The sequence below is a fragment of the Setaria viridis genome, chromosome 7 (genome assembly GCF_005286985.2).
Source record: "Setaria viridis chromosome 7, Setaria_viridis_v4.0, whole genome shotgun sequence".
In the NCBI taxonomy this organism is placed as follows: domain Eukaryota; kingdom Viridiplantae; phylum Streptophyta; class Magnoliopsida; order Poales; family Poaceae; genus Setaria; species Setaria viridis.
In genome coordinates, this window is record NC_048269.2 from 19,711,130 (window position 1) to 19,733,088 (window position 21,959).

A 21,959-nucleotide genomic window follows, 5' to 3' on the forward strand; every position below is an offset into this window, starting at 1 on the left:
TAGGCAGAGAAACAAGGATCGACAAACTGATACGCGTGGCAGCAGGCGTGTCAAATAAAAAACACCGGTAGCTAGTACTACCTTACACGTCATCAATGATAGTGCATGATAAAATAAGCATCCTACATCCAGAAGATACAACCAACAAGGTGCTATATGTTGATAACGCTTAGCCATCATCTTAAGGCTCACGATCAAGAATTCAAAAAATCAAAGGCCGGATTATCGAAACAAGGCCTTTCAAGAGAGAACGGTAACTGTGTGTAGCCCCAATTGGCAGAACAGAAGGACTCAAACAGCTACATGGCGTGCGCAGGCTCCCCTTTGTGTGGAACGATTGGTTTGCTCGAGATTGCATACCGTGTCATGATGAGTAGTGATCAATAAAGTTCTCTCTTGTCGCAAAAAATAAAAACATAATCGACCTCAAAATGGCCACAGCAATGCTGATCGACTGACCACCAATAGCAGCAAGATCGACCGACAACATGTGTGCCATATTGCTAGTCCGATCCGGCCCCTACTCGGCCCGTCAATCGAGTCGTTGAATGTATCTGTGGAAGATATCGTTCTGCTGTGTCTGTCGGCAAGGCAATGATCTCTTCTCTCGACCCTTCAGTCGATGCTTGGACCAAGCAGGCGCAGGCACGCAGCACCATGTTCAGCCAATCAACCTTGACGTCCCAGTTGGTTCCGCTTCCGTTGGTGACCTGCGCATGGAATTGTTTCTGCGTAAAAGCGAGGGCAAGACCAGAAAAACAGCGACACTTGTACAGCTCAATATATAGTCCATATGAGAAAGAAAGGAAGAAAGAAACATGCAAGGACAAGAATCAATCATTTGAGAGGATGCAGTAATCAGACAGCATGCCGTCAAACTTGCCACAGAACAACAGAACGCTAGAGCAATGATGGTAAACAGCAAGGCTACCCATTTGGCTGCAGGATAACAACAACCAAAATAAGCAAGGCTACCCATCTCTCTTAGATAGATGTGAATATAGCCAAATTGTGAAATTGAAGTCAGTTGCACACATGTTTTTTTTCCGTGTGTTTCGGGTGGTAAAACTTAGCAGGAAACACCTCAATTCATATAGGGTGTTAGGGTCGGCAAGACATACTACAGGAAGAGGAAGGGCAAATCATAAGGATATATGGAAATATTCCAGTGTTGTTCATGGATGAAGTTGGTATTAAGTGGTCTAAATCTAGTGATCATTAAGGTACTAATCAGCATGTATGCTTTCCAGGTTAGTGCACAGGCGGCAGGCTTACCGCTGCTTGAAGAAAGATGACACATGCCGACTTGCCTAGCAGAAACAAAAGAAGTCATAGTGGCATACTGCCATTGAAGAGCTTGCATAATTGGTAGCCCCTCGATTAATCTTGTGGCACAGGGAAGCAGAAGCCGAGCTGCGTCATCAGCACGTCATCTGGGCAGCAGGCCCCGTGGAAGCCTCCTATCTATGACACATGGGCCCCACTCACAGGGGGTTAGGTAACCCCACGTGTACCCTCTGCTGCCACCAGCAGCACCACGCTGCCCCCAGCCAGTATCAAGTGGACCTGCCCTAATCCTGCATGCCCTGCTCGTAAAGAGGCACGGCATGCATAAAACACCATCCCTAAAGAGAAGGGGCTGAAAAGTAGAAGACAGGGTATCAGTGTGCATGGGCTCGGGCACCATCAAGTGACTGATGAATGATTGTCCGTGACCTTTCTTCTTTTGTACATGAAGAACAGATCAAACCGAGTTGTTGCATTGGTATACTTACTGGAAGATTCCGATGACCAGGAGGAAGTGTTATCCTTTGTAAGCTTCACCTGCACCGTACCAACTGTTAGGGAGCACACAGTGGTTAGCATATCATTGAAGGGAGGGTAACAACTCAAAAACAAAACTGACACGGGTGCTCACTATCAGTGGGTAGCCTTTTCCTGCCAAAAATATGTGTCCTTTACCAATTGGTCTGCCGCTTACTTAGCAAGGCGGTATGTACCAAAAGATTCAACATCCCAGTGTCGCAGTCGTATATCGCTGTCGTAATGGTAAATTTCTGCCAAACCTGTTTCTGTCCTTGCAAAACTGACCATGGAAGGTAACTCGAAATGATTATTGACAAGCCTCTTTTTGACGAAGCAGTTTGCCGAAATGGATATAGAATGGATGGTTGAAAAGGGCACATGGAACTTGAGTGGCTTCATCTCCAAGTGATGCTCCCTCTGTACTTTCCCACAACTCCACTGAAGTCTGCAACTTTTTGGTGGAAATGCGCGACAATTGATAGTAGCAATGGTCAAGAGTCATGGCTGTGACGCATGCATGACATGAGGAGGAAGGCAGGCACCAGGCAGGCAGCCATCACAGACGGATTTGTGTGGTAGCAGCACTAAGAAGATCCACTATAGGGGCGGCAAGACACCTGCATGGTCCATTTGTGCCGCAAATATTAGAAAGCAGATGATGATAAGTCCACAGTCCTATTTGCCCTCGACATTACTTTCTTACGTTCACATGATATGGTAGCACCCTAAGCTTCACGAAGAAATTAAGCTGTCAAAATCTGGTGAAAGATATCAGCAGGAGGTCATGTATAACTTAGTATGTGAAGTGACCAGAAGTTGAACCTAAGACGGCTATGCTTTTCATATGACTACAGCATAATACAGAATAGAGCTCATGTACCGCTCAACTCCCTGGGTAATGGGGTACAGTACCCAAACCTCAACCTCAAGTCGAGTAGCTTATTAAGAGTTACATGGTGAGCTAGTTATCTTCAAATGTTAAACCTATTGATGAACATATACTCCTTTTAATCATAAAAAGACGTAACTAATAAATAAAATATATAAAATAAACTACTAAAATACCCAGAATATGGAACATCATCTATTGCCAAAGGAAAATGGTAAAGATATGCACACTAGACTAATTTCTTTAGGGTCACTAATAATGTGCATACCGCATTGCAGTTGCAGCACTTTCGCTTGGCCCAGAACTTGACTGTTCAGGGATCACATAGGTATCATAGCAGCGCTAAAAACAAATCTCAAGTTACTATTTGCTGTACGATTGATTGATATATCCACATCATGTCCACCGCACATCAACTGTAAGCAAGTCAGAGCTTCTGTCTAATCAACATTAAAATTTAACCACAATACCATTATTTTTTCTTATATAACTTGCACGCGCAAATGAAATATGCCAAGAGCTAATTCTATCATCTCGCCTAGCTTTTCATTCACATCTCCTGATTTCAGATATGGACGAGCATAAGAAACCAATCACCTTATATTGCGTTCCATCACAGTTTCCTCGGGCAGGCATGATGTTTTGAAGTGTACCTAAAGTAGAACAGAAGCAATGTTCTATTACAATCCAAGAGTCTGGAAATAAAACTATAGATGTTTATACCTGCAACAACAGTCATATAGTATCAAAGATGAGTCAAAGATAATGCATTCTGGAGGGGTTATCCTGATTAGTTGCTCCTAAAACAGCATCATTGCTGAAAAAGAACTGTTCCTCATCTAATCACATTTCACTGATAAAATATGCAGAACATGATGATGAACCATGCATGCATGCATGGATTCATCGATGGCCTTTCATGGTTGCCATTGATCCTTCCCAATAGAAAAAATATTTGCGATATACTCGATGATCATCAAGGCAAGATATACTCCTCTGTTCAAATCCAACAGCAGTCTTTCGTCTTTGCAGAGCATTATCAGTTTCCTCCATTAAAAAAACTGGAGAGGGCAAGAAAGCGGGACACTTCAGTTGACAGGCTTCTCAAAGCACCAGGCTGCAGCCGCCTCAAAACCTTTCCACGCTCCTTGAGATGCACGTCTCTCCCTCTCTCTGAAATACATACGCCTATAAGTACCACTAAGCACTAAAGCCATCACATTAAGCAAGCACTCCTCCCTCCATCTCCCTCATAGTAGCCTTCCCCCTGCTTCTAGCCTATCTACTTCTGGCTTGCACCTCACCTCACCATGGGTGGATCTTCTGACCTTCCTCCAGGGTTTCACTTCTTCCCCTCAGATGAAGAGCTCATCGTCCATTTCCTCCGCCGCAAGGCCTCCATGCTTCCATGCCAGCCAGACATCGTCCCAACAGTACTTCTGAACCACTACAATCCATGGGAACTGAATGGTATGTGTATCTATAACTAGCTAATCATATATTTCTTATCAGCATCATTAGTTGGTGTATGATGGTCATATCCTGATTGCTAGCAACAATTCTTTTTTCTAGACAAAGCACTTCAAGCAGGTAACCGGTGGTACTTCTTCAGTCATGCAACCCAAAGTAGGGTCACACCAAATGGGTATTGGAGCTCTATTTGTGCTGATGAGATAGTAGAAAGTGGTGGCTGTAACGTCGGCCTAAAGAAGACACTTATCTTCTCCATTGGAGAGCCCTCTGAGGGGATCGAAACCAACTGGATTATGCACGAGTATCACTTACTGGATGGAAGGAAGGGGAGTGGCAGTAGCACTTCAACCAGTTCAAGCAGGAAGTTGCACAGGAATAAAAGTCACTCAAACACGGTAAGCTACATACATGTTTGTTTACTTCATTTAGCATTATTGTATATATACACACGATTATATTAAGGTAAAATGCTTGCATGATCATTGCAGGAGTCTAACTGGGTGATATGCCGAGTGTTTGATTCAACCTGTGGATCGCAAGTGAACTACCACGAGGAGGGCATGGAGCTTTCATGCTTAGATGAGGTGTTCCTATCCCTTGACGACTATGATGAAGTCAGTTTGTCAAATAATTAGAACCCTTATCAGCAGAACTGGTAGTAGGCCGTGCACCTATGATACCATTTGATGTTGATTCTAGCAGGGAAAGTTACTCCAAAAGGTCAAATGATTTCATAGGTGTTGAACCTAAACACTGCATCTAGACCACACATGTAATTATTCTCCTCAAAGGACAAGGAGCATGTAACAGACTTGAGTTAGCTTTATATAACTATAGCTTTACAAGGTTACTTTGTTTCCTTAAGAACTTTTCATAGTTACTTCAAATCATGGATCACAAGTTCTGTATAATTGCTGTATGGAATCAACAGATAACAGCTTATAGCTAGGGCTAGGACATAGGAGTGCTTGGAGGGATGCATTGCTTACCTTCCGAACGCATCGCCTTTCTATGTGAGAAAATAGTGTTTGTGCCCAATAATCATAGCGGAGAAAAGAAAAGAAACAAGGTTGGAGCCTGTGCAAGCATATTGCTACTGATGTCATCCATGAAGTAAGCATAGAAATGTGATATATACGTCTCTGAGTGTCTGTATTATACAGATGGTTTGCCTGTATAGGAAAGTGGGGCTGCAATGAATTCATAAGATTTGACAAACCAGTTACTGAATACATGGGTAGCCACTAAACTTACTAAATCTTTGTTGGTGGATTGCAGTGCATAGTGCACTGGCTTTAGATCATTAATTATGGCTGCCATACGTCCAGTAAAAACTTTCCTTTGTAAAAAGGTTGTGGGAGAAATCTAGCCTTGGAATGTGATTAACTCAATGTACCAGAGAAAACATCGGTAAACAAAGCAAATAATAAATTATAACTATGCCATACCAGTGATTAAATCTTAAATTTGATATCATTTGAGGTATACTCTTCTGATCATTTTTATATCGACGGGGAGCAACTAGAGATAAATCAGAAGTTTGCTTCCTGACATACAGACAAATGGCACAAAACAGACAGTAAGCTACAAGTTTATAAAAGGTATTAATCAAATTTGTATGATGTTATCTGTTGGAAGGCATCCTTAACATTGTCCTTGTTAGATGTATATGTACTGTTGGTATTTTCCCTTTTGTATTAGGGGGGTTTTGTGTATATTTCCCCCTTCCTATACATGTATATATTTGGGCCCAGTACTCTATTAAGAATACAAGTGCTATTCCTAACATGGTACAGAGCCAAACTAGGGTCAGCAGCAGGCCCTTGAGCTTCGCCGCACCTATGACTTCTTGACGCGTCTTCGCAATGAGTTTGAGCCACTTCGTGCACAGCTGCTTGCTCGACATCCTTGTGTCTCGCTGATGGAGGCTCTTGCTGCTGTTCGTAATGAGGAGACTCGCCTTCTTGCTGCTGGATTGTTGCGGTACTCTTCAGTTTTGGCCGCTAGCTCCTCCACTCGACCTGCTGTTCCTCCACCTATGGTGCCTTCTTCTGAGAGTCGAGGGGGTGGAGGTCTTAAATGTGACTGGTGTGGCAAGGATAACCATGTGGAGGTATATTGTTACAGGAAGAAAAAGGTTCAGTCTTGTGAGGCTCGGTCTCGCCGAGGTGGTCATTCTTCACAGGGTACTAGTGGTACTGGTGGTTCTGGTTCTGGAGGTCCTCAAAGGAGTTCTGCTGGTTCTAAGACACATGAGATCATCAGGTTGCTCAGTCACCTTGTCTCCTCTATGCCACCAGGAGCTGCGGGTTCTGTGACTCAGCCTTCTGCACCTACAGATTCTGCTGTTGCTTCTCAGTCTTCCACTCTAGGACCACCTTCCACGTCTACTCCGAGTATTTGTCCATGGATTCTTGATTCTGGTGCTTCGTTTCATATGACTCCTTATTGCACCTGTCTTTTTTCCATACGTTCTCCATCTGGTTCTCCCACTGTTCATACAACCGATGGTTCTTCTCTTCCTGTTGTAGGACATGGCACTCTCCTATCTAACTCTTTTCATGTCCCTGATGTTTCTTATGTTCCCGATCTGACCATGCAGCTCATGTCCGCTGGCCAACTCACTGATCATGACTGTCGTGTTATTCTTGATCCTGATTTTTGTTATATTCAGGATCATTGCACGGGTCAGCTGGCTAGTACTGGCCCTCGTCATCGTGATTCCCAGCGTCTTTGGGAGCTTGACTGGCTTCGTCTTCCTTCCGCTGCGCCCGTCAGTCTAGTTGGCTCCGCTTTGGCTGCTTCGTCGACCTCGTCGTTGATTAGTGGCATTATCGCTTGGGTCATCTATGTGGCTCTCGTATGTCTAGTTTGATTCGTCGTGGTCTTTTAGGGTCGGTTTCAGGTCATGAGTCTTTAGCTCAGTGTCAGGATTGTAGGTTGGGCAAGCAGATTTAGCTTCCCTATCATTCTAGTGAGTCTGTGTCACAACGTCCTTTTGATCTTGTTCATTCGGATGTCTGGGGTCCTGCTCCCTTTGTCTCTAAAGGGGGCCATCGATACTATATTATATTCATAGATGATTTTTCTCGTCATACATGGATTTATTTTATGAAACATCATAGTGAGGCCTTATCTATCTGGAAGACTTTTACTGCTATGATCTGCACTCATTTTGACACCTCTATTTGTGTTTTTCGTGCTGATTTTGCAGGAGAGTATCTTTCTGTAGCTCTTAGTCAGGTTCTCCCTAAGCAAGGCACTCTTGCTCAATTTTCTTATCCTGGTGTCCATGCTCAGAATGGTGTGGCCGAGCGCAAGCATCGTCATCTTCTTAAGACTGCTCGTGCTCTTATGCTTGCTTCTTCTATTCTGCCTCATTTTTAGGCTGAGGCTGTGTCTACAGCCACTTATTTGACTAACATTCAACCTTCTTCTGCTCTTCATGGTGAGATTCCTTTTGAGCATCTTACGAATAAGACGCCTGACTATTCCAGTCTTCGTCTCTTTGGCTGTGTGTGCTATGTGCTTCTTGCACCGCGTGAGCGCACGAAGCTGACTGCTCAGTATGCTGAGTGTGTTTTTCTCGGCTATAGTTCTGAGCATAAGGGATATCGTTGTTGGGTCCGATTGGTTAAAGGATGAGGATTTCTCGAGATGTTGTATTTGATGAATCTCATCCTTTCTATCCTCATCCTTCTTCTGATGTTTCCCCAGCATCTTTGGTTGATCCACTATCCTTCTTGATATACCTGATACTTCTATTGCTATCACACCTTTATCACGGCGGGTACCTCCTCCAGTGGCTCCTCCTGTAGTCTCCTCGCCTGTCCATCGTGCTGATGTGCTCTCTTCGGAGCATACTTCTTTGGAGTGTCCTACTGTGGCTGCTGATTTTTCTGTGAAGCCACCAGTGACACATGTCTATACTCGTCGTGTTCAGACTTCTTCTAATGTGCCATCTTCATCCGATACGCCATCTTCTCCTATTGAGGCCTCTCTTTCAGAGGATTCCTCTCCTGAGTAGCTTCTTCGTTGTAGTCATCGTCTTCGTAGGCGTCTTGATTATTATTCTCCTTCTTCTTATGCTGCAACTGTTCTTTCGAAGCTGGCATTTTATCATGATGCTCTTCCTCATCCGGAATGGCAGCACGCTATGGCTAAGGAGATTGCAGCTCTTGAGCGCACTCACACATGGGATCTTGTTCCTCGTCCTGCACATGTGCCCCCTATTACATGTAAGTGGGTTTATAAGGTGAAGACCCGCTCTGATGGTTCTCTTGAGTGCTAAGGCTCGTCTTGTTGCTCGTGGTTTTCAGCAGGAGCATGATCGAGACTATGACGAGACTTTTGCCCCTGTTGCTCGCATGACCATTGTTCGCACTCTTCTTGCTGTGGCCTCTGTTCGTGAGTGGTCCATCTCTCAGTTTGATGTCAAGAATACCTTTCTTAATGGTGAGCTGCGTGACGAGGTCTATATGCAGCCGCCGCCTAGGTATGCTATTCCTGAGGTATGGTTGTCGTCTTCGTCACTCGCTTTATGGCCTCAAACAGGCTCCTCGTGCTTGGTTTCAGCGTTTTGCCTCTGTGGTCACTGCTGCTGGTTTTTCTGCTAGTGCTCATGATCCTGCGCTTTTTGTCCATACTTCACCACGTGGTCGGACTCTTCTCCTTCTTTATGTCGATGATATGATCATTACTGGAGATGATCCTCAGTATATCACCTTTGTCAAGGCCCATCTCAATGAGCAATTTCTTATGTCTGATTTTGGTTCTCTTCGTTTCTTTCTTGGGATTGAGGTTTCTTCCACATTTGAGGGCTTCTATCTGTCTCAAGAAAAGTATATTCATAATCTTCTTGATCGTGCTTCTCTTACTGATCATTGGACTGTTGAGACTCCCATGGAACTTAATGTTCATTTTCGAGTCACTAATGGTGAGCCTCTTGAGGATCCCACTCATTATCATCATATTGTTGGGAGTCTTGTTTATCTTGGTGTTACTCGTCCTGATATCTCCTATGTTGTGCATATCCTGAGTCAGTTTGTTTCAGCTCCCACTCATCTTCATTATAGCCATCTTCTTCGTGTCTTACGCTACCTTTGGGGGACTCTTTCACGCCGTCTATTCTTTTCACGCTCCAGCTCCTTACATCTTCAGGCATACTGTGATGCTACCTGGGCTAGTGATCCCTCTGATCATCGATCTCTTTCTTCCTATTGTGTTTTTCTTGGTGGTTCCCTTATTGCTTGGAAGACTAAGAAGTAGGTAGCAGTTTCTCATTCGAGTGCTAAGACTGAGTTGCATGCTATGGCGCTTGTGACGGTAGAGGTGACTTGGTTACGGTGTTTGCTTGAGGATTTTGGTGTTTCAGTTTATGTACCGACTCCTCTTTTTGTCTGACAGTACAGGTGCTATCAGTATTGTCCGTGATCCGGTGAAGCATGAGCTTACTAAGCATATTGATGCGGATGTTTCTTATGCACGATCACAGGTTCAGGATGGGGTTATTGCTCTTTAGTACATGCCATCAGAGTTGCAGTTGGCTGATTTCTTTACAAAGGCACAGATCCGAGTTCAGCACTGATTTTATCTCTCCAAACACATTGTTCTTGACCCACCATGAGTTTGAGGGGGGGTGTTAGATGTATACGTACTGTTGGTATTTTTCCTTTTGTATTAGGGGGTTTTGTGTATATTTCCCCCATCCTGTACCTGTATATATTTGGGCCTAGTGCCCCTATTATGAATACAAGTGCTATTCCTAACAGTCCTAATAAGTACAACTGTGGTGACAGTAATAGGGGTATATGATAAAAAACCAAACAAAAAAATGCACTTAACAGTAAATAAAATGATTGGTACTAACCATAACTGAGCAACTGGAACTTTGAGCGAGCAGCTAAAAACCACAAATCACCTTACATCCAGTAATTCTTCAGGACTACCTTTAAGAAGAAATAACATGTTAGATCAAGTTTCAATCTCAAGTCATTCAGTAAAAAATGAAATCAGAAGATGAAATCAACTGCATGGTAGAAAATTATATGCAATACTCTGCCTGAAGATTCATATTTTCTTCCTTCTCTAGTAAACAATCAGAAGGATCATAGTAAATTCAATTAACACTTGTAATCGTAAAGTCACTTCCCAGTAATACCCTTTTCCATTTTCATAATATTCCAACCTTGTTTTGTCCCCCTAATTTTCAATTAACACTTGTAATCGTAAAGTCACTTCCCAGTAATACCCTTAATCTAAAAAAAAAGTAATACCCTATTTCATTTTTAATACATTTTAACAGTCCTCCTATGTTAGTCAACGCCTTCTGTAGAACAGAAATTGCTGGTATCAGAATCAGGAATCACTTGTTTCGAGAATACAAAGGAAAGCTGCATATTTTTTTGTGTTAAGAAGAAATATGATTTGAGTTTACATTTAAATGACAGTACATATAAATACTAATCATAGTAAGAACAGGATGAATGGTTGACTTCCTAGTTAATTAGTTCCACATTTTGTTTATCCTATATTCTAGTTTGCGCACTATATGTGCTTAGTAAGTGCATCAAACCCCGTTGACCTTCCCATAGTTACTTCATAAAGGCTGCATAATATATATGGTGGCATGGACCGCATGGTGCGCATGCTTTATCATGCAAAACCATCCCCTAAGCGAGTCCATATGCCTTATCATGAATAGGCAAAGCAATTTCAGAAGAAAATTAGGGGGACAAAACCAAATTCCAGATTTCCATCCAGTCTCTGAAAGCCATCTGTACCTACCAAAAAAAGATAGATAGCTGAGAACTTCACAGATGAGTCAGGATCTGTTACTTTCAACAGGTACTAGTTGTTTTTCTCAGGTGATGACACGAAGTTACGCATCGAGTAAGCAAAATTGAATGGGTGCGTGTACTACTCTGATGCTAAACAGCAATGATGCCCATGGTGGAGATAACCTGAAAGTGCAGTTAGAGGCCAAGTCCGTTTCAATCCTGCCAAAGTCATCATGTCACATAGCATCAAGTAACACAGGACCACAAGAAGGCCATCCCTAGAAGGACGGGGCATTGATTCTGCATGGACCAATGAAAGCTAATGATTTGACGTGACAAAGGATTGTTGGTGATCAGACACTAACCATTACTTACGTGGTGCCATATCATCGTAATGCCTGCCTTTTCGCCGCACCTGAAAATGAGTGGCTAACAAAGGATTAAAGATTGCTACAGCAGAATATCGATAGTACTGCTAAGTCATCATTAAGCAAGAACAGGTCACCAGGACAGAACTAATTAAAGTGCTACATTTCCACCGTTTAGGGGTTTGGTTTCACTTTGTGTGCTTCAGCATGAATTGTTTGAGCACCAAGCCATGATCATGTTGAAGTTTTGTTTCCCAGCTTCCCTACAACAATGCAACAATCCACCAACACTATCGCTATCCCTGGCAACACAGAGCACAAGGCTAAATGCCTAAATCTGATGCCTGTGATCATGAATATCTTGAAATCCATCAAAATCCCATATTGCCCGTGGTAGAAATAGAGGTGCAGAATCACATTGTCCAGAAATAATGGTCATCAAGTACCAAGCAATGCATTTATGCACATGACAGTTTCCTCTGAAGTTTCTACGATCTTACTTATGCAGTTACGCCCGTACTAGCATTCAGAAACTAACCACAACGATGGCAGACAAAAAAACAACAGGCAAGGTATCGATCGAAACTTCAACCCTACACATCCGGACCCAAATTGCATCGACAATTTTTTCGCCGAGTCACGATTCACCACCCGCGCGAGAATTCCGATGCGAGAGGCCTCCAAATTAGCATCTTGCACGGGAACCGCAAATCCAGCCAGTAGCTACGCAGCGCTTGCATTTCCTCTGTGACCAAAATCACGAGGCCAACACCTTCGCGCACGGCTAAGCAGGCCAGTCAAGTGGGAAGGGGGAAGAGCACCTCTGCACCTGTCTATGGATCGTCGGGCGCGGGCCTCGCCGGACATGACGTCTTGTCGCTCTGCGGCGGCGGGGCGCGTCGCCGGCGTACCCTCGATCTTACGCCACTGCCCTTGGAAGGCGTAGAGAGGATTATCGCGGGCCCGTCAGCGGCTGATCAGGCGGCCCAGCCGGCCCGCTCAGGCCCACGGCCCACCCAATCCCCGGAGTATCACCGTGCCTCATTCTCACATGATGAACACTAGAGATATCTGTAGTTTGTAATAGCAAACATCTTGCTTCAGCTAGATCAATGTGTTCCCTTTCTATGTTTGGCAGGTTTAATCGAGTGATTTTGCCAAAGAAACGGGGATGCGTATGTGCATGAATTACCAACTTTTTCTCAAAATTTGATGTCATGCTGTGGTCCTTTCCATTACCTGTGAATTGTGATTGTGGCATTCTTCACTGAATTTCTGATATGCAAATCTGCCTTTCTGTCTTGTTCTGAACATTGCAAATTGCAACACGTACTTGAAATAGGAAAGGTGACACGGTTGTTGTTCCTCTCATGTATTTACTTGATCATCTTACAAGTCTCTAGCAGTGACTTCTGAACTCTGAAGCCAAATTTCAGCTGGTCACAGTTTACTTTCTATGTTATTCTAGAGAATGCCACAAGTCTCTAGCAGTGTCACTACTAGTAGTTCTGAAACTAGACAGCCTGTTGGATTTGATGTGTCTTCTAAACAGTTATTTTCAACTTCAGAAGTGTCTTCATCACAACAGTGGCAGAAATATATAATGGCGGAGTGGCAGTCCAACCAATTGGACCGGAACAGCAGTTAGTTCGAGTTTCAGGTCCTTCAGAAACCAAACGACACTGTATTGATCTATTTCCGACAAAAATGAATTCTTCAGTTCTTTTTTGACAGCTTTGCTAGATCACGGAGCCATGCCCAGTCGGCGCATGGCGTTGCTGCCAGAAACCAGTCAACAAACTTCAGCAGCAGAAAGTGATGTTCCGTCAGAAAGACGTTCTCCGAAGAAAGATGTTTCGTCAGAAAGAGAGAGATGAGCTGTTAGATCAAGAAGATATGTCGATGGACCAAAACCATTACGGATGAACGCAAACAACCTTATTCAACGCTGCACGTGCGATGTCTGATCCCTTCTCTTGCTCCATGGCCTAAGCCTAACTTCATCGGTTGAAGAAACTCAAACCAGCATAGGCGCATAGCGGCTTAAGAGTAAGGAGTGGTTCAGTGGAGATTCCAGGGTGTGGAACTCGAGTGTTCAGAGAACGTACGGTTCAGGATTCCTTGTAGAAATTGTTCAGGAAATTCTTCTCTAGAATGTTCTAGTGATAACACAAGCGATAAGTTAATGCGGGTCTAATCTTTCATGTCGAACCGAACATGGCCTTCGATCGACGATAGAAAGTAGAAACTACTAGTAGTCTTCTGCAAGGCATTCAGTTCACCAACAACTGTATGAGGCTTAGCCCGAGAGCATCTGCTTCTGGTCCTAGTTACAGCTTGCAAGTAGCCTGACTTTGTCATTACTGTTTCTTTTAATCTAGTTGGTAACTTGGTATAGTGCCATTGATGCCAAAGTGATGACACTCGCTTTGGTCCAAATTTGCAGCCCTTGATAATTGGGTTTACTTCACTGAGGAAGGTCCCTATCATCAATAAGCTTCTGTTTCCTTCATATTACCAAATTTGTTCACACGGACAGAGATGAAATCCAATAAAATGGGTGTTGGAAATGGAACAGAGTTTCACTAGGATTGGTGAGGGAGCTAGAAGCTTTGTAAGCTCAAATTATTAACGTATAGTCAAATCCGAAGAGCTCAAGTTACAAGCTGCTTCCACTAGAACCACTGTAACAAGATGAGGGAAATTTCAAGATTCACTTGGACATCATGATTTACGACATTGCATTCACTACGAAAAATTAAAGCAAGTGGTCATTCATACATATAAATTCAAAGCGATAGGCATTCATTTCGATTTTCTCCACTCTCCGAGTTGAACTACACGGGGTCAGCTGCTCTTACTACTGAAGTTTCAAAAGAAAAATGGGCATGTTCAAGCCAGCTGGACAGTTCTGAACTGAAGGGTGTTTTGTGTCCACAAAAACAGTCTTCCTGATGGTTCATTGTAAGTTTTGTACATGACTAACAGCTTGTTTGTGGCGTGTCCGCAGATTCCAAGTCGGTGGCGCTGAGCCTCCGACGCGCCCGTGGCGGCGCGAACAAACCTGATCCGGGCCAACGAACGGGGGCCCGCACGTTTGAATCCGAATAGTCGATGGCGCGAAACAGACTCGCGCCACGTGCCCCGCCAAAAATCCCCGAGTCGGAAACAAAGCAAAGCTGGCAGCGATGGAGTCGAATCGGGACCGGCGACGATGCTTGCTCGCCACGCGCCCCGCGGGCTATTTTGCCGGCACGGATCCATCCCAATTCGCAGTCGCGACCTCCGATCGCTGCCGCCGCTACAAACCACTCTCCTCGTGTTTCCCGAGCTCCCCCGGATCGCCGCGCGCGATGGCGATGGTGCTCCCCTCCCCCGCGTCCAGATCCGCCGCCGCCTCTTGCTGCTCCTCGGCGTCGTCCAGCGGCCCCTTCGTGGTGGCGCGCCGGTCCTGCTTCCTGGTGGGTTCCGGCGCCGACGGCCGCCGCGGCGGGAGGTTCTGCTACGAGTCATCTCCGTCGTCTCTCGGCTGCTCGTCGCGCGCCGCGTCGCCGCCGGAGTACACGCCCTCGAGCCCATCGGGGTCCCCGGAGTACACGCCTCTGACGCCGTCGCGGCGACCCGCGTCTCCAGATTACACGCCCGGCTCCCCGGAGTACACGCCTGCCACGCCAGAGTACACGCCCCTGAGCCCCTCACGGCGTTCTGCTTCGCCGGACTACATGCCTGAGAGCCCTCCCCGGTGCCGCCGCCGCGCCGCCACGCCGGAGTACACGCCTGGCACCCCAGAGTACACGCCTGCGACCCCGGAGTACACGCCCCTGAGTCCTTCGCCGCGTCCTTCTTCGCTGGACTACACGCCCGCCACGCCGGACTACAACCCCAGCACGCCGCCTCCGTCTCCGGCGGTGTCGGACGCCGAGTTCCGCACGTCTCCAGCGCGCCGCCGCCATCACCCGTACCAGAGGATCCAGACCAGCTGCGGCCAGCGCGCCGCTACGCCGGAGTACACCCCCAGCACGCCGCCTCCGTCTCCGGCGGTGTCCGACGCCGAGTCGCGCGCGCCGCCGCCGCCTCCCGTACCAGAGGAGCCAGACCAGCTGCGGCCGGCGTCACCGTGCCTTCTTCCCACTGCATTGTTACTGGACAGATCTGTAGACTGTAATAGGTTCGTTCAAAAAAAAAAAAATTTGGTTCGTTTGTAGACTGTAATAGGGAACATCTTGCTTCAGGCAGATGAAGCTGTTAACTTTCTGTGTATGACACAATCAATCGATTGATTTTGCCTATGGTAAATGTTGTATTATGCCGCATGAATCAACGAACACATGTACAAGAATCATCAGTATTTGTTTGCTGAATAAATTGATATGATCTGGTTTTCCAGTCTGTTGGTTTTTTCACCGCTGAATTGTGATTGTAACGTTCACCTCTGAATTGCGATTGTGTATAACGTTCTTTACTGAATTTGATTGCAAACCGCGCACTGTCCATCACAACTTTAGATGCATACAACGTCATTACAAGATTCGACCAAATCCTTTTCCAGTAATGTCTTTTATCCATCGCATTGGGAGCAAAAGCCTGAACTGACAGTCCGACAAATCAGGCTGAACCTGCATCTTGTTCGAGCTTCAGACCATTCAGAAGCCGGACGGCACTCTTTTGACAACAATGATAGCATCACCAAACTCCTTATCTCCATGTATAGTATCTCTGGAAGAAACCGGTCAACAAAACTCAGCAGCAGAAAGCGATGTTCCGTCAGAAAGAGCTGTTGGATCCAGAGAATATGTCGATGGATCATCAAAAGCCAGCACCGAAAGAAACTGTTCAACGCTGCACGTGCGAAGTCTGATCTCTTCGTCTTGCTTCATGGTCTAACCTTATCTGTTAAAGAAACTCCAACTGGCCTCAAGCTTAAGACCAAGGAGTGATTCACAGCGATTCCACACGTGTCGAGCTCGAGTAGTGTTCAGAGAACACTTCAGGATTCCTCATGGAAATTCTTCTTCAGAATGTTCTAATGATGATGTACATACACTGAACCAAATGTGCCTCCGACCCACAAAACAAAGAGGGAAAAAAATAGAGAAAATACAAGTAGTATACTCTGGAACGAGAGCATGCCGCAAGGCACTCAGTTCATCCACAACTTTTTTTGCCAGAGCATCTGCTTCTGGTCCAAAGTTACAGCTTGCAAGTAGCCCCAGACTTTGAACACAGGCCCCGTGCTTGGGCTCATGTGATGGTGTGATCTTCTTGTCATCCATGGAATCTGACTTGGAACGACCCCGGGAGAGCAATCCTAATTCAAAGCTGTTGCTTTGAACTACCACCTTGCTGGCACTCCATTCGTCATTATTTTCTTTACCCTTTTTGGTCTAATCCCAGTAATATGAAAGCGATAGCACTCGCTAGCTTGATAATTGTGTTTTACCTCACCAAGGTCTCTATCATATGTGACTCTCTCTTTTGCATCCTACTGGATTTGTTCACGCGGTCACAGACGAAACCGATAAAATGGACTCGTGAGAAGAATTACAAAATGAGGTTGGAAATGGAGCAAACTTGTACCAGTACTAGGTTGAACATTTGGTATATGGTTGCACAAGTCAACCACACAAATTGATACCCCGCAAGAAAGGGAAAAACACAATAAATTGGTGAATGAGGTACAAATTTTTGAACAAGTTTAAACACTGACTCTTTAGTCACATTCAAATAACTCAAGTTACATGTTATTTCCACTATATATAATCACCATAAGAGGGGAAAAAATTAAGTCTTCATGATGTGGGCATAATTCATGACATCACATTCTCTAGAAAAGCTAAACTTGTTCAGCAGATGCAACCAAACAACCCCTTGCAGGCTTCCAAAGGGTGCCAATAGGACATAGTATTAGGTTGCAACCTTTGTTTTTGTTTTTTAGGGAAAGGTCTAGAATACAATTTACTAATGGTTTTCTAGTCCGGACATTGAACCGCAAAAACAATGTATTAGAAGTCAAATTGCCTTGTTTGGCAATTCTCTACGGTTGGAGTGGAGCTGAGTAGTGTCTTTTTAACTGCACACGCAGAGACGCAGAGTCCAACCTTTGAACAGATACGCATGCGAACAGAGCTACAGACAAGTCTTAAGTCTTCTCCTTTTAAAATTTTGTCATTATTTTATTACCATTCTCCTAACATAATCAAACTGTTTTTTGGGAGAAAACCTAACTGGAATGCAACTCTCTCTGCTTGTGCTTGAACCGTGAGAAATTAAAATAAACTCCTTGGTTCCATAGATAGAACAGACAGTCAGTCCATGCCGGCGCTGGCTTGCCTAATTTTTCAATTCATGGAAATAAAAGATACGTGTGGTAAAAGATTGCATTGGAGAAATTAAACTGCCGGTCTTTCGTTCGTTCCAATCGAAAATTACACGCATTAACTCTTGCCGTTCAAACTGAACTACCTGAAGTCAACTGTATAATGCGAACACCTGAACAAACGGGTAAACGTCACGTTATTAGCTCGATCGAGAGTGAGGAAGATCGAGTGTTCCTGTACACGAAAAACACTACTATTGCACGCCAATAATGCACGCCGTTCTCTGTTAAAATAAAAAATAAAATAGAAACGTAACAGTAATACACGCCCTTGTAGCATCTCCAGAGCGCTATTTGACCGTGGATAATCTCAGAAGGAATTTTACATGGGACAGAACACTCATTTTATTTTCTGAAAAAGCTAACACTCAAAATTTGCGTGGCGTGTGGGCCCGGGTCGGATAACATTATGAAACTACGATCGTGCAGACTTTCCCACGTTTTTTTCCCCCAAAAAAAATTAAAGTTTGTTTATTATACCTTTGGCCATCATCTCCATCTACGATCATACAATATGATCAGTGTCTGAATGAATCCTAGACGGCTAGCCTTGCAAGTGGAGCTTAGTCGAGTCCCTTGATTTGGGTAATGCTGCTGCCTCCGCTGGCTACAGCGCCACAAAGTGCAGCGCCACCCCAAGACTTTGGCACTGCCTGCGTGCTGCCCTAGCCGCGTTAACTTAACCCTGCCATTAGCGCCCTACAGGATCGCATTTTTTTTTAATCCTAAGTGGGCTGCTCGAGGCGGCGATTAACCGGCGGTTTTCAACTCTACAGATCATACCGTTTTGTAACCTAGCGATGTCGGTCCGGTAACAAAGATTCTCCCTTTTAACTCTTACCTGTCGTGGAGCAGTGGATCGGAGCTTGCTTGTTGCTGACTTAACTGTGTCACACTGCCGGCTGACAAGTGGGCCAGGCACGATGCCACGTGGCGGATGAATGAATTTCATGAGGATTTTTCTGTTCGGTGAGAAAGGCAACAAGGGAGGGACGAGGGAGGCGGAGAAAGTATTCAAAGAATTGCTCGCGTTCATCATAATGCTTCCAACGCACTCAAAAATTTTCAGGTGATTGGCTTTTCTTCTTCTCATGCTCCGTGTTAACATCACGCGCCTCCTCTGCCCATGTTGTCCGCCGCTGCAAATGGAATAATCATGACACATGGAGTGGCGCCTAAGAGTGCAGACCGGTCCACGATCAGCTACAGTGCCGGCGCCAGTGTGCTACACACTTGTCCACATCGTCGTAGCAGCAGGGGCATTGCATTTTTACTCTTGCAGAAACTTTTGCCGAGTTTCTACCGGGAGAAATTGACAGACACATAACAAAGATGATAAAAACACGAGAGAGAAGGATTTTTCCTAATGGTGGAAATACCCCCGAACCCGCATCATCCACCTCCTCGATCCGCCCAAAGTTCAATTTTGCCTCATACCTTCCAGAACTCCGATAATCAACATCCAGCTTAAAAATTAAATTTTGTCCAAAAAACAAAATCCGATTCCGAATTCGTTCATCTGAGGCTTTGCAAGTTGCCAAGTGTACCTGCGGATACAATTCTGGTCCTAACAAACCTGCTCTGGGGCAAGGGGGAGCTTTGATGAACATTGCAAATTGGCTTTGGAATTTTCAGGCTGTCCATCCGGGCGTTCCAAGGCAATCTCTGTGAATTGCGTTCCAACCGGTACGGTACCCAACTCTGACTGCCCCCACGTTTTCAGGCTGCAAACTTTTCCCCGTCTCCTCCTCACTCTCCCCTGTTCCGGTCCAATCACTAGACCTTTCCTTTTCGACGACCACCCGCCCGCAAAAGAAAGTTCGCCATCGCCACCCCCTCTTTGGGCTTTGCCTCTTTATCTTCTTCCTCCTGCAAGCACCCCTCCTCTCGCTTGCTTCCACTGCTCCTCCCGTCTCATTCTCTCTCATCTTCGATTGGGAGAGCCCCATATCCAGCACTGTAGCCTGCAGGAGGCAGCTCCTGTTGTCTGGCCGGCCGGCTTTATGGCCATCACCTCATCTGCAGCGAGTCCAAGTACAACCACAGGGGCGGGTCACAGTGCAGTAACTCCGCTGCGGTCACTCGCGCGGCCTCGTCACCTGTCTCGTCGCGTCGCCATGGATTCTTGATAGGGGGTGCTTGGGAGTGAGTGCTCGACGGCGAGATCGAGAGCTTTCTGGTACGGTGGTGCCGCACACTGCATTTTACTCTGCGCACGCCGGAGCTGATCTCACCGTGTTGCATTAGCTTGTGAGTTCCTGGTGTTTTCAGTTGGAGCTTTTATGTTGGTTCTTGATCTGCTCTCGCCGTCTTGGTGTGTGGGCCTTGAGTTGGGGATGAGTTCTTGGCGTTTCTTGATTGCTGATTCTTGGTGATCCGATCCGATCCGATCCCTGCGTGCTCGCGCGGGCGCAAGATGAGCATCCCGCACCTGTTCAGGTGCCCGATCAGCCTGGACATCTTCACGGACCCCGTGACGCTGTGCACGGGGCAGACGTACGACCGCCCCTGCATCGAGCGGTGGCTCGCCGCCGGCCACCGCACGTGCCCCGTCACAATGCAGCCGCTCGGCGACGCCGCGCTCGTGCCCAACCGCACCCTTCGCCACCTCATCGAGCGCTGGCTCTCCGCCGACCAGCAGGTCCCCGAGCCAACGGCCGCCGCCGATGACGGCGGCGACGCGGAGGAGGAGCCGTCGCTCGCGGTGCTCAAGCGCTGCCTCCAGTCCGGCGCCGGCGCCGGCGCCAATGCCAAGGTGGCCGCGCTCAAGAAGGTCGCCACGCTGGCGTCCGAGTCCGACGTCGGCCGCGCGTGCATGCTCCAGCTGGAGTTCCTGCCCGTCCTGCTACAGCTCGTCTTCCACCCGCCGGCGCCGTGGGACCTGTCGGAGCAGGAGGAGCTGGCGCTCCAGTGTGCGCTGAGCCTGCTACCGGCAAGCCCGACCTCGCCGCAGCACGACTGCCTCAACATGCTCAAGACGGAGGCGAGCCTGGCGTCCTTCGTGCGGCTCCTGGGGCGCGGCCGCGCCCGGGTCAGGGCGGGCCTGTGCCGGCTCCTGGAGGTGATCGCCACGGCCGCGACGACGCGGGAACTGGCGCTCGCCGCCGCCGCCTCGCCGCGCGTCTGGCAGGCGCTCCTGCCGCTCCTGCAGCACGGGGACGGGCGTGTCTCGGGCGCCGCAGCGCGCGCGGTCGCGGCTGTCTGCTGCGCAGACGAGCCCGCGCGCGGCGGCGCCGTCCATCACGGCGCGGTGCCCGCGCTCCTCAAGTGCCTGTCGTGGGCGTCGGCGGGTAAAGGGGGATGCTGCGGCGCCGCGACGGTGTCGAGCGCGCTGGCGGCGCTGGAGGCGCTGGCCGCGTCGGAGGCCGGGCGAAGGGCGGTGGCGCACGAGCCCGGCGCGGTGCGGGCGCTGGTGAGGCACGTGTTCATGATGTCGTCGAGCAACGAGGGCAGCGAGCACGCGGCGGCGGCGCTGCTGGCCGTGTGCAGGGAGTCGAGGGCGGCGCGGAGCGAGGCCGCCGGCGCCGGGGTGGTGACGCAGGTGCTGCTGCTGCTGCAGAGCCAGTGCGGCACTAGGGCCAAGGCCAAGGCGAGGTCCCTGCTCAAGCTGTTCAAGTCCATGTGAAGCAAGCGGTTAGCTTAGGTGGTTAGATGTTCTTGGCTCTCAAGCTGTAAGTCCGGCATCAAGAACATCTGCTAATTAATTTCATGGATAATTCTTGTAAGCTGCATTAAGAATGTCAGCTATTTTCATAGCTTGCAGCCAGGTTCCATGCCATCTTGCAATGCTGGAGAGTGGAGACGATGGCCCGGGAGATTAACTCGGGTTATTTCATGGTCGAAAACCAAATCAGATGGTTTTGACTGGAACCTTAATTTATATATAAATATATAGTATATATATTCTGTTTTCCATTTTGCATCACAAAGCGGGGATAGCTCAGTTGGGAGAGCGTCAGACTGAAGATCTGAAGGTCGCGTGTTCGATCCACGCTCACCGCATTTATTTTGGCTTTATTTATTTATTTCCGTTTTTAAACCATTTCAATCAGGCAAAGTCTCAAGCAAGTTTTGGTTTATATATTTCGGTCCTTTAACAAACCTTTTCAATCAGGCAAAGTCGCAAAAGAGCTGCGAGCATTCAAGGCTTTGCCGTGCGCACGACTGGGTACGGTTGGCTTTCTAGACACCGGTCAAGTTATACGGCTTCCTGTATCCAAAGGATTTGGCCAAAATATAAACAGTCCCTATCTATTAGTTTCCTTTGT

General features: G+C 46.8%; 2 protein-coding genes and 1 non-coding gene across 3 annotated transcripts; all 3 read left to right on the forward strand.

Annotated features, from left to right (window-relative positions):
• The first annotated feature begins 3,894 nt into the window (after positions 1–3,894).
• Positions 3,895–5,018, forward strand: LOC117863094 (NAC domain-containing protein 104). The gene is made up of 3 exons (XM_034746680.2): positions 3,895–4,165; positions 4,268–4,563; positions 4,657–5,018. The coding sequence occupies exons 1-3, from the start codon at positions 4,006–4,008 to the stop codon at positions 4,801–4,803; spliced, it is 603 nt and encodes a 200-aa protein (XP_034602571.1). The 5' UTR covers positions 3,895–4,005; the 3' UTR covers positions 4,804–5,018.
• Positions 5,019–19,309: 14,291 nt separating this feature from the next.
• On the forward strand, positions 19,310–21,604 carry LOC117863775 (U-box domain-containing protein 26). Its single transcript, XM_034747618.2, has one exon. It carries the CDS (start codon positions 20,108–20,110, stop codon positions 21,314–21,316), a length of 1,209 nt encoding a protein of 402 aa, XP_034603509.1. The 5' UTR covers positions 19,310–20,107; the 3' UTR covers positions 21,317–21,604.
• Positions 21,605–21,620: 16 nt separating this feature from the next.
• Positions 21,621–21,693, forward strand: TRNAF-GAA (transfer RNA phenylalanine (anticodon GAA)). The gene has a single exon. It is a non-coding gene; the product is annotated as a tRNA-Phe (tRNA).
• Positions 21,694–21,959: the final 266 nt, after the last annotated feature.